Genomic DNA, 12,879 nt, shown 5'->3' with positions numbered 1-12,879 from the left:
GTTAAGTCCAAAGCAGTCTGTAAAGATCTTCAAAAGGATTTCACAAAACTAGGTGACTGGGCACCAAAATTGCAGATGCAATTCAATGTTGGCAAATGGAAAGTAATACACATTGGAAAACATAATAATCGCAACTATACATATAAAAATGATGGAGAGTACATTAGCTGTTACCACTCAGGAGAAAAATCTTGGAGTCCTTGCAGACAGTTCTCTGGAACACCCATTCATGGGCAGCAGCAGCAGTCAAAAAAGCAAACAGCATGTTCTGAATCATTAACAATGGGACAGAAAGTATGACAAGTAATGCCTCATTGCTTCTATATAGATTGTGTTCAATAGGATTTTCTTGGAGAGAATGAAGGCAGAAATTGATAGACAGCTCAGAGCAGCAGAAGTTGGATTCCGAAGCAAGAGATCTTGTACTGACGAAACAGCAACTCTCAGTGTGGTCACAGAACAGTCATTTGAGTGGAACAACCCACTGTTCACAACTTTCACAGACTTTGAGAAAGCCTTTGATGGCATTAAGACACTGTGTGGAAACTGCTGCAACACCGTGGCATTCCATCCAAAATTATTAACCTGATCCATTCAATGTACGAACTCTCGACTTGCCAAGCTGCTCACAATGGTGTCCGGACAATATCCTTCAGCATACTCTGAGAAGTGTGACAAGGGTGCCTATTGTCACCTTTCCTGTTCTTGATCACAATAGATTGGATTATGAGCAGGACAACAGATTGCCATCAATGGGGCATTCAGTGGACACTTTTCAAACACTTTTTGCAGCACTAGACTGTGCACTTTGGGGCTGAGATAAGTCCTTGTACCCTGAGCCTTCCCCGAGCTGATCTGATCTCAGCATTTGTATTATACCAAAGAGTGCTCTGACCCTATCTCTGTGTCAGAGCTGGAAAAGGCCTGACTCAGCAGAACAGAGATGATGGGCGCCCAAGAGGCAGGAAGCTGGGCTTCGTGGTATTTCCAGTACATCAAGTAACAGCCCCAAGACAGGGTAAATCCAGTGACCGGACCCGTCACAATGACATTCAAGCCAGAAGGAACACATAGTTGGACCTTCTGGTCCTAGTTGAGTCTGCAGTGCTGAAAATGGAAGGGGGAGAATCTTTTTCTTAAAAAATATGACCAAATTTGAACTAAAGCAACTGAAACAAACACAGAAGCTTAGATTATCATTTTTCAGAATAGAAGTATACATAAAACTGATATGGGCAATATAAAGATGGAAAATATTTATAAAGGTAGCAGAACACCGTATTTTAAAATCTGTACATTTACCGTTAGCAAACGAACTGCTTTGAGCTTGCAGTCGAATTTTCACGACATCAAGAGGTGTTACTAAAATAAACAAAAAGAATCACGTGACTTTTTGATGAATACATTTTACATATATTATTTCCTCCACAGCAGCACACTGCAAGCCCTAAAAAGTACCAGCACATCAATGCTGATGCTTGGTCATGAGCATCCTCAACTACTACATTGATTATTTCATACACAAACACAAAATCATTTTGCAAGGTATCAGCCAGAGAAAATAGAGAAGGTGTTTCACAGATGATTTGCTGGACTAAGAATTAGTAATATTACATGTGGCTTGTAAGTGACCAGCTATCCCTTTTGCCTTGTACTTTCCTATCAGTCAGACGGACATAACATATTTAGAAGAGCACGGGGATTATTCAAAACCCAAGAGATGGGTGCTATGAAACTGCACTGTTGAATTTTTATAAAATAGCACAGCAGAAACATTTAAATGGCGTATCAGAGTGGAAACAATATGCACCAACTAAGTGACCATTCATATTATTAGAGGAACACAGTACCCACATTGTCTCTATTTCATTAAGTGATTTTAATGGCAATCTGCAAAGTAAAAAATGTGACGTGCTCTTTTTCTGCTTCTTAACAATATATTTAGATGTAGGTATGTGAGGCACTGGCTATTTTTTAAAACCAGCTTTCTTCTCACTCAAAAATTAAGGTTTTGACTATGCTAAAAGCTACATTGGCAGATTAATGAAATGTGAAATCAAAGTAGACTCAGGTCACACCCTATGTTGAGAAATTTACAAAAAAAAAATTACCATTGGTTAACATTTCTCCATGGTAGAGAAGACCTGAAAGCTGAATAACTAAGAGGTCAGGGATATTTAGTGAGAGTATTTACTAGAAAAGAAATATAATATCTAATATCATTAGAATTCCTAATGTACATGGAAATTGGGGGACTGGGGAGGATGGTTTTGTTAAGGTGTGAGAGTTCATAATACACATGGCTGGAGACTCCTGAAAATCCTCTGGCAAACACAAGGAAAGTCATACATTGTCTTATATTGGTCTGCTTCACACACCATAAGGTGGAAGGGTACACATCTAATTAATAGAAAAATTGCTTGCAAGACATATATTCTACATCATGGCAGCGAGTAAAAACCAATAATAAAATTGAACCAATTCATTTAGCATTCATACAGCATGGAAGTTTTTGCCCACGAACCACAACATCTTTTCATTATTTCAAACTATTTGGAAAAAATCATCATATGTCACAAATAATCTCGGCACACACACAAAAAATGATGAATGCTCATGTGTTTTCCTTAACTATTTTCAACTAGCCATAAAGAGTAAGATAAATCAATAACTATGTATGTTTACGTACACTAAAGAGAATGTCCATATAAGGAGACTGCATCCATTCAATTAAAATGAACTAGAAACTGGTGCAGTTTCTGTGTGCACACATGCCCTAATATGCTATGGAATTATAGTACAAGCTTTATTTTCCAGCATCCCCAGAAAATGTGCTGGTTATCTGAGCTGCGGCTGGCAGCCAGCAGCGCTGTGAGCACCTGGCAGGGCAAGCGGACACCTGGCCCTGCTCCACCTCCCACCCTTAGGCAGTGGGCAGCCAGGCCGCTCTGCTGGTCCCAGCCAGGTAATCAGCCCTACAGCAGTCAGCACTGGCTGGTCAGTCAGTCCTGCACCACCTAGCCTTACAGCAACTAGCCCCCTACTGGGCAACCAGGCCCTCAGCATGCCAGTTAACTGAATGTGCTCGGTAACCAGGCTTTTACCGAAAGCAGTTTTGCTTCAAAATGTGTCTTTTTTACTGCAGACACCCTGTGTTTTGTCTTCTATCTTCCCTTCTGTCTGGGACCTTACAGCAGCTGACTCCTGTTTCCCAGATTTCTCCATTATGCACTAACATGGAAAGAGGTGCTGATTTAGACTGCTTACAGAAAACCACAAGAGGAATGTAGAGTGAAGGCATGAAGGGAGAGCACAAGTTCATCCTTTACAATAATCAAACACATTATAAGTCGATCAGTATTTTCAACATGCTGATGCAGCTGTGTATTGGAGTGGGGAAGAAGAACAGGATAAACTGATATTGCTCTGTGATTCTGCAGCTGTTGCTGAGATGCTTTAGGCATTGCTGCAGAAGAATGAAATCCCAATGAATACAGGGAGCCCTAATCAAAGTGGAGGTTGGCATTTCATCTATGCTGCAAAATGAGAGGAGCGAACTCCTGCTGCAAATCTCCTCTTAAAACAACATGGTTGACAGTGTTGACAGAGCAGTTGTAATAGTCTCTCTTGAGCAGTTCTTATAACAGAAATGCCCAAGCTATATCAGAGCACATACTCCTTTCAAAAAGCTTCAATATCATAGCATCTCCTGCATAAGCCATCCAATCTACGCCTGCAAACATGAAGTGAAGCAGTAGGCAGCAAAAAATAAAAGAAATCTCAAATCCTGCAAGTCGCTCTAAGGAAACTACATATATTAGAAAATGGAGAGTGAAAAAAATAGGAGAATGGGAGAATTCTCCAATAGATTTATTGCTGATCCTATAAACACTTGTACAGATGACTGGTCACACTGAACTAAGTGGGATGACTTGTGTATAAAATTACTCACATGCATAGTGCTTTCAGGATTAAAGACTAGTGCAGTGAACAAACCCTACAACAGAGCCCTTTATATCTGTCATTCAGGTTTCTGAAGCAAGAATTCCTGAATCAAGACCTGCTTGGCCTCATTTGATTAGGAAAGTAAATAGTCTCTTACATCATAAGGTAAAGGAGGCAAAATAATGATATAAGTTAATAAAAAATTGTTCCCATTTTTGAAAGTGACTAAATTTTGTCAAGAGACTGGAAAGACTCCAACTGAGTGAAGTCTATGTGGGTTCAAAATACTTAAATGGCAGTGCTCAGAGAGAACACAACAAAGGCCTTTCTGTCGCATAGCACAGCAGAACAAACATATGTAAAATAATTGTTGAAAGATCTTTTAAAATTGTCTAAGAAAGTTTTGATTTACCTTATACTAAGTTTGGTCAATATTTTGCCTTACCCAAAAGTGATGTAATAATAGCTCCACAACAAGATGCAATTGCTTGCTGAGTAGCAGTTATTTTATTTGATTCATTGTTGTTCTCTTCAGAACCCATAATTCTCCTCACATAAAAGCAACCTGTAAGAAACAGAAATGCATTTTAAGTTGTTTTCAAAATTTATGGAAAAATCATTAGAGAAAAATGAATAAATACACAAAAATAGTACAGTGTAAACATTATTCTTCTATTTCCATATCAAGTCATTATTTATTGTAAAAGTTAGAATGCGTACTTTTCTACAACTTGTTCTGAAAAAAATAAATCTACATTTGTTTAAATAACAAAACAAAAATCTGTGATACATAGCTAACTGGAGATTTTTAATACCCTTAAATATTAAAAATAAAGAGGCTCAACTGTCTATATCTTCCCCAGGTAGCTGTTCAACAGCATTTGCTAGTTGAAGTTAAATGAAAATACAGTTGGATGTTGTCAGCACTCTAAAAGCACTGCAGGCCATATCTCTCCACCAACCAACCTAGCAACACCACCCAGATGCTGAACAGGAGAAGATGCATGTTTCCCTAGAGAATAGAAAGAGCAGTTGCCCCACACCATTCTCTGGGTATGCTCTGTAAGGAAAGGATGGAGACATTCAAGAGCAGCACATCCCCCCACTCCCCCATTGTTAACTTTGAAGTATGAATATCCATTAAAGTTGTATAATTTAATATTATAAAATATACATTGTTAATTATTATAGTATTATTAGTATATGCACCTAGCTCTTCACAGCATTCATGGGCACTTTTCAGCTCTTGGTCTGTTACCGGTTAGCCCCCACCGCGCTAAAGTTTTATATTGTTTTGTTTCTGAATGCAACTATATAACAAAAAATTACATTTGTAAATTGCACTTTCACAAGACAAAGCAGTGTTTTTAACCAGTGTTGCGACACACTGCTGTGCTGTGAGAACTGTCCAAATGTGCCCTGAAATTTTGTCAATTTACCCTCTCTGTGGCTCTTTGCAGAGCCATAGTGTACAGGGGCGGGGGGAACTGATGACCCGGAGCCAGCTAGGGCTCAAACAGCAAGCTGCCCGAGTTCCAGCTGGGATGGAGTTCATCGATTTCCCCTAACTATGGTTAGCACGGGAATGGTCAGTTCCCACCACCTGCAACGGCTCATCACAGAGCCACCCTGAGGACAAACACCACCCCCCCCCCCACAGGACCCCAGTTCAAGTCTGGAGGCAGCTAAAATTCTGCTTTCTGGTCCAAATGAGCTGGTGGGAGCCCGCTCCCACACCCTGCTGTGGCAAGATGGAGGGAGGGAAGGCAGACAGGAGCCTGTTGGAGCTGGAACACAGTTTAAATGCCACATCCCAGCTCCAAAGGCTGGCAGGGACAGGAGCCTGCTTTCTGGAGCCATCTCCTCCACCTGCGTGTAATCAAGTAGCCACTGAAATTTTCAGTGGTTACTCATTTATATTCAACATCCCCAGCATGTTGTTGAGAAGATTTGTAAAATGTGTCTGTGCTTCCTGTCTAAGATGGTGTATTTTGTGGTGGATTTGAAACATTAACACATTTCATCCTTGTTTAGCTTGTTGTATGCTCTATGTTGCAAACCTCTCTAGTACAATCATAACCATAGTAAATATAACTAAATGTGATGTTTATAAGCAAATGATTCAGGTGAAAAAAGTGGGTGTGCCATGGAATCGTTTGTCTCACTGGAGTGTGCTGTGTTACTGAAAATTTTGAGAACCACTAATATAGAGCTTGAACTACAGCTCTTGCATGAAGTGAACTGAAAAAAATGATATTTATTTTATTATTTTAGCAGTGCAAATATTTGTAATAAAAATAAAATAAAGTGAGCACTGTACACTTTGTATTCTGTGTTATGACTAAAACCAATATTTGTAAACACAAAAAAGTTCCAAAAACATTTGACTGTTTTTAACTGTGATAAAAAAATGAATCATGATTAATCACTGTCTTAGAGTTAATCATGGGAGATAACTGCAATTAACTGACAGCCCTAGTGAAGGGGGGAGCAGGGCTACAGGCACTAGGGGGTGATGGTGTGGGGAGCTATAGTTATTAGTGGGGTATGGTGCCTGAGGGGAGAAGGCGCAGGGGCTATAGTCACTAGTGTGGAAACTTGGTGTCTGTATGTGGGAAGTGGGTAAGCACTGCCTTGGGGAGGAGGGACTGTAGTAGAGGCTGACGGTCCTAAAGGGGACTATGTCTTCGGGTGAAGGAGCTTTTCTGTAGAGAGAGCAAATTCTCTTCAGCCTCCAATTTCTTAACACTGGGTTTTATCCATTCGCTTTTGAGCATCTTCAGCTTCCCACATGTTCCCCACAAAATTGACTTACTGCCACCACCCACAAGTAGCTTAAATTGAATGCTGCTGCAGTGTATTGTGGGAACCTATTCCACAGTTCTCTGAGCCCCATTGCATTCTGGCCCCACAAGCAGATGTGGGTATATGATGCCATATTCCCACATTCATTCCCCAACTTCCCTTGTCATGTTAAGTATGTTTATGTAGATGTGGTTGTTACACTGAAACTCAAATGAATCATCAGTAATGGGCGGGGGCAGTTAAAAGACGGTACCCAGTTGACAGCCACGCAAATTGTGACCGCCCATGGGACCTCTCTCAGACTTGAAATCTGGATTTAGGTCATCTGAAAAATAAGACCCTTATGTCAAAGTAGACACAGTTGTTACACTGAAACTCAAATGATTCATCAGGCTAGAATACCCCAGACTACAGCCATGTTTGCACATGGAAAAGAAGACCCTTAGGACACGAATATGCCCAGCTGCAAGCATTACTTTGACAACTGTAGTAACTGTATAGCTAATACATTGCCTTCATTGAGACATGTATGGCTCGGGGCAGCTACATGACCCCTAGCTACGGCCAGCCCCTTAAAAATATGACCACCAAGGGATACTTCCCCCAGGGGGCTAAAAGAGCCCCAGCTACAGGCAGCCCCTCAAAATTGTGACTGCCGAGGGAGACAACCCCCAGGCAGTAAAAGAGCCCGAGCTACAGCCAGCCCCTCAAAATTGTGAGCACAGAGGGAGACATTCCCCAAGCAGCTAAAAGAGCCCCAACTACAGCCAGCCCCTGACAATCATGACTGCTGAGGGAGACGTCCCTATGGTGATTACAAGACCCCCGGCTACAGCCAGCCCCTCAAAATTGTGACCACCAAGGGAGATGTCCCCCTTGACAGCTAAAACAACTGCAGCTACAGCCAGCCCCCCAAAACTGTGACCCTCACCGCATGCAATCTGGCTGGCACCTTGCGCAGCATGTCCTTTTATTGGTTCAGGGTCAAGCCATGTGATGTGGCTGGGTGCAGGAATATTTCAGACTGTGTGGCACCTCCGAGGGTAGGGAGGGGAGGGAACGTGGGGGTCAGGACAACAGGTAAATGGCTGAAAAGAAGTTTCTCGTACTACCAGGCACGAACCTCACCCACAGCCTAGCTGACAGATGATACCGGAGGCCAGCAGCTGGCACCAGGCAGCGCAGAAAAAAAAAATAAAGGCAGCTAGCAGGGGTATACACAGAAGCACAGACCCCATAGCTGCGCTCCTAGCAAAGAAAAAGATCTTTCAGCCTCTCATGACCCTACAGCCACAGGCTTGCTGGTGCCGAATTCTAATGGTCCTGGTGCATAATTCCTATGCAACTGAGAGCAGTGGAAATGTAAGAGGCCAGAGCAGATGATGGTGGTGCATTATGGGGCACATATGGGACACCTCTGGAGGCTAAGGAATTCGATTTAAACACATGCAGCATCCTCACTACCCTTCATTTGGATTCTAAAATTCACATAGAATGCCACGCCTGGCAGGTTACTTCCATTTTATGTCGATTTTAGCAGTCCATAAATCGAGCTAATGTAATTTACAGTGAGGACAGACACTGGTAAAAATCAGGCTAACTAACTTGAAATGGATTTTATCTCACAGTGTAGATGCAGCCTATGCAAGGATGTGAATTTGATTGCTTCTTATACCCCTTCAGTTTCCAGGGCTGAAGTTTCTGAGGCCTTGTCTTTGAGGTGGTGGTAGGGCAGGCAGAGTGTGTTTTTCAACTATAGAGTAGTTAGCCAATCACGCCCCGACGCCTTCTCCCCGCCTCGACACCATCCCCCATTACTGTCTGTAGTCCCCCTCCCCCCACATCACCACTCACTATATGAAAGCATATCTGTGTACAGAAAGTGCTGGATGCTGGTCTGTGACCGAGGAAAGCTGCCTGGGTCACATGACTGCTAACAGACTGACTGAAAGCGGTCTGATGTAGTTTAGTTGCTGAGGGATGAGATGGCGTCCTCGCAAGAACACTTAATTTCTCTTACTTAAGACAAAGACAGCGCTGTTGCTTTCAGCCATGGCTGCTGGGCTTAGGTATTGTATTCTTTGTGTAACTAAGAGTATAAAAGTTGCTGCAGGCGTACTGTATACGAAGTCTTCTTTTAAGGCTTCCCCACAGCTGTGTGTTAATCAAGCGTGTTCTGTCTTTCCACACCGGGGTCTGTGGTTCCCTGACAGCCACTAGTGACCCTAGCCCCACTCCCCCCACATGCCACCACTACCGACTACAATCCCCGCTCCTCCCCTCAGGGCTGCAGCAACCGAGAGACAACGTCGCTCACTTCCCCGCTCCGGGACCGGTGCCTCCCACAGCTGCAGCCCCTCTCGGAAAGCTCGTCCCGCGAGGCCATCCTTCCCCCGCGCCCTGCCCCGTACCGGGAGGAGGGGCCGCTGCAGCCCCAAGAGGCCCCCGCACGGCGTCCGCCTCACGCTCGCCTTCGCTGCTCTGCGCCGGGCAGCGCCGCGTCTTGGCGCCTCCTCAGGAGGCGGTGCTAGTCAGGGAGCCCAAGCTACGCCCGGCCCCTGCTGCGGAGGTTGGACTAGTGAAGCGGGAAAGCGCGCCGGTCACGCTGGGCCGGGAAGAGGGGGTTCGGCCTTGGCTAGCCGCTTTAGAGCCGCCCGCGGCGAGGGCCAGGAGCAGCTGGGAGAGCGGGGTAGGGGAGTGGTGGCGCTCACAGGGAGAGGCGGGGGCGACCGTTGGTGGGGGAGGGGAAGCGAGAATTGGAGCAAGAGTGACCGTTGGGAGAGCGGGAGCGGAGGGGGTGACTGGCAAGAGAGGGACGGGGTCCCGGGGGAGCAGCGCAATGGGGATGGGGCGGGGAGGGGTGACCGTGGCAAGGGGGAGCGCGGGGGGGGTGCTGGGGAGTTGGAAGCAGCAGCAGTGCGGGGAATGGGAGCCGGGGCAGTAACTCGGGGCGGGGAGCGTGCCCTGGCCGCCTTTCTCGGGGGGTTAATCTCTGTTTCTCCTGCAGGGCCGAACCTTCGGAGGAAGGTGGAGGGAAAAATGTGACTCCCAGGAAAATGAAACCCAGTGCCATGAAGATTAGCAATAAAGGACGCGTTACACGTAGGTGGTGGCTTTTTCCCTCTGACCTTCAGCTCTTGGGGGGGGGAAGCAGTTCAGTGATTGTAAATTTCATTGAGTTGCTGTAAAGGGTTTTTAACAAGTTAATGTGGGTAAATTGTTAACTGGGAGCTGTTGTTCTCAAGTCCTTCACATGATAAGCGAGCAATGTAATTCATCCCTTGGAGGAGGCTCCAATTCAGCATTTTGTCTCCAGGTGTGCTTGTGGATCTAGGAGCATGGCTTAGCCTGATGCACCATTTCCCACAAATGCTTAAATAATGATGAATGTTATTTGTTCAGGTGTCCCACTGAAGCAATATTAACAAAAGCTCAGGACTCAAAATGGATAAATATCTGTGCTGTATTTGCAAACAGCACCATCTTCCAGGAACAGAAGATTCACAAGACAACTGAAATGCTTTAAATGGTTTAAAAGCTTTTCTCTGTGATATTGGAAGCTCAGTATTCTTTTATGCTGATACATGAAAACAAAAAGTGAAACTGAGTAGAAAAAAGTGAAACTGGTTAGTTTCATTGTACAAGGTGTCTTAAATGCTAAAAATAAGCAAGTGGTAGAAGAAAGCAAATTAGGCCTAGGCCCTGTAAACTGCTCTTTACTCCCTTCCCCCATTGATATGACTGGGCCTGCCAGCAGGTCCATCTTCACAGAGGAGCATGCAGGAATAAGGCCTTTGGTATTAAAAATGTGTTTGTTTTGTTAATTTCTGGTATTAAGGTAACCTAGATAATTAACTAGCTGCCTTTGCATTTTTCCTTTATGGACCTAGTTTTGCAAGCTGATTCACATAAGAATGGTCATACTGGATTGGACCAAAGGTTCACCTAGCTGGGTATCATGTTTTCTGGCAATGGCCCATGCCAGGTGCTGGCGGGGGGTGGTGGGGGAGATGCAACCTGTACCTGTTCTGTTCATCTCCACAAACGGTAATTCTCTGGTCCCACAACATCCCTGTCCACCAGGACAAGGGATGCTCATGGAGCAGGAGGGCACTCAGGCTGACCTTCTGGCAGCCCTGCATGGGGCAGCCCCATGGGGGGCCAGGGCACCGGCATCCTTCAGCAGCCCTATGGGAGGCCAGGGCACCAGCGTCCCCTGGCCTCACTGTGGGGGGCTGTGGCACTGGCATCCCCTAGCCCCATTGGGGCGGGGAGCCAACTGTGACAGGCCAATGGAGCAGCCAGGGACTGGGCCAGCAAAATCCATCATCTGGAACTTCTGAGGTCCCAGAGGTGCAACCTGTAATCAAGGGATCCCTGTCTCCCATTCACACCTTTTGACAAACGGAGGCCAGGGACATCATTTCCTGCCCATCTCTCAGGGTAAGGTCTTTTATAATCAGTGGGGTTCTGTACAGGTGCATGGTCTGCCTTTACTAAAGGAGACAGTTTACATCTTGGATGGATCATCTCACAGAATCATGAACTTTGTGTGGTTGCAAGCTAAAGTTACAGCCCCCTCCCTACTGCTTTTTGAGAGAGCCTACCTTTGATTTTAAATTATATGGTACATGGAAAGTGTGAAATTTTATGGTTTCACAGAATCACAGGGCTGGAAGAGACCTCAGGAAGTCATCTAGTCCAGCCTGCTGCTTCAAGCAGGATCAACCCCCACTAAGTCATCCCAGCCAGGACTTAAAAACCTCAAGGGATGGAGAATCCACCACCTCTCTAGGCAACACATTCCAATGCTTCACCACCCTCCTGGTGAAGTAGTTTTTCCTAATATCTAGCCTGCACCTCTCCTTCTTCCACTTCAGACCATTGCTGCTTGTTCTGCCATCTGCCACCACTGAGAACAGTTTCTCACCCTCCTCTTTAGAGCTCCCCTTCAGGAAGTTGAAGGCTGCTATTAAATCACCTCGAAGTCTTCTCTTCTGTAAACGAAACAAGCCCAAATCCCTCAGCCTATCCTCATAGTTCTTGTGCTCCAGACCCTTAATCATTTTTGTTGCCCTTCACTGAACCTGCTCCCACAAATCCACATCCTTTTTATACTGGGGGGCCCAAAACTAGACACAATATTCCAGATGTGGCCTCACCAGTGCCGAATAAAGATCTGCTTCTCTAGATCTGTTCGAAATGCTCCTCCTAATGCACTCTAGTATGCCGTTAGCCTTCTTGGCTACAAGGCCATACTGTTTACTCATATCCAGCCTTTCGTCCACCATAACCCCTAGGTCCCTTTCCATCGTACTGCTGCTGAGCCAGTCAGCCCCAGCCCCAGCCTGTAACAATGCTTGGAATTCTTCTGCCCCAGGTGCAGGACTCTACACTTCTCCTTATTGAACCACATCAGATTTCTTTTGGCCCAGTCCTCCAATTTATCCTGGTCCCTCTGGATTCTCTCGCTACCCTCCAATGAATCTACCTCTCCCCCTACTTTTGTGTCATCTGCAAACTTGCTGAGGGTGCAGTCCAGTCCCTCATCCAGGTCCTTAATAAAGATGTTGAATAACACCAGCCCCAGAACCAAGCCTTGCGGCACTCCTCTTGAAACAGACCGCCATCCAGATATTGAGCCATTAGGCCCGACCATCAAGCCAGCTTTCTATCCATCTTGTAGTCCAAGGATCCAATCTGTATTTCCTTAACGTATGGACAAGAATGTTGTGGGAGACCATATCAAAAGCCTTCCTGAAGTCGAGGCATATCACATCCACTGACTTCCCCATGTCCACAGAGCTTGTTACCTCGCCATAGAAGCTAATCAGATTGGTCAGGCGGGACTTGCCCCTGGTGAATCCATGTTGGCTACTTTTGATCGCTTCCCCTCTTCCAAGTGCTCCAAAATGGATTCCTTGAGGATTCCCTCCATTATTTTCCCAGGGATTGAGGTAAGGCTGACAGGTCTATAGTTCCCTGGATTGTCCTTCTTTCGTTTTTTAAACATGGGCACTACGTTTGCCTTCTTCCAGTCATCCAGTATCTCCCCTGATCTCCAAGAGTCTTCAAGGGCAATGAGCTCTGCCAATTCCCTCAGTACCCTGGGGTGCATTAAATCCAGAC

The 12,879-nt window shown here is 45.2% G+C and overlaps 2 protein-coding genes across 7 annotated transcripts in view; one reads left to right on the top strand and one right to left on the bottom strand.

Moving 5' to 3' along the window:
* Positions 1 to 9,249, bottom strand: part of SLC25A40 (solute carrier family 25 member 40) — a 51,226-nt gene extending 41,977 nt beyond the window's left edge. For 2 of the 3 annotated variants that reach the window (XM_074984781.1, XM_074984779.1), the window contains exons 1-3: positions 9,162 to 9,249; positions 4,391 to 4,510; positions 1,303 to 1,362 (exon numbers count right to left, since the gene is read on the bottom strand). In XM_074984781.1, the coding sequence (XP_074840882.1) occupies positions 1,303 to 1,362; positions 4,391 to 4,487 (157 nt within the window). In that variant the 5' untranslated portion in view covers positions 4,488 to 4,510; positions 9,162 to 9,249. Of the gene's footprint in view, positions 1 to 1,302; positions 1,363 to 4,390; positions 4,511 to 9,067; positions 9,128 to 9,161 lie in introns of those variants that run through there. The other variant, XM_074984780.1, reaches the window with a different exon arrangement.
* DBF4 (DBF4-CDC7 kinase regulatory subunit) overlaps positions 9,207 to 12,879 on the top strand; it is a 56,066-nt gene continuing 52,393 nt past the window's right edge. For 3 of the 4 annotated variants that reach the window (XM_074984776.1, XM_074984775.1, XM_074984773.1), the window contains exons 1-2: positions 9,336 to 9,439; positions 9,758 to 9,852. In XM_074984776.1, the coding sequence (XP_074840877.1) occupies positions 9,807 to 9,852 (46 nt within the window). In that variant the 5' untranslated portion in view covers positions 9,336 to 9,439; positions 9,758 to 9,806. The other variant, XM_074984774.1, reaches the window with a different exon arrangement.

Source organism: Carettochelys insculpta, chromosome 2, assembly GCF_033958435.1.
Source record: "Carettochelys insculpta isolate YL-2023 chromosome 2, ASM3395843v1, whole genome shotgun sequence".
In the NCBI taxonomy this organism is placed as follows: domain Eukaryota; kingdom Metazoa; phylum Chordata; order Testudines; family Carettochelyidae; genus Carettochelys; species Carettochelys insculpta.
The sequence above is the reverse complement of the archived record's forward strand: the minus strand, read 5'-3'. Positions and strand labels throughout refer to the sequence as shown.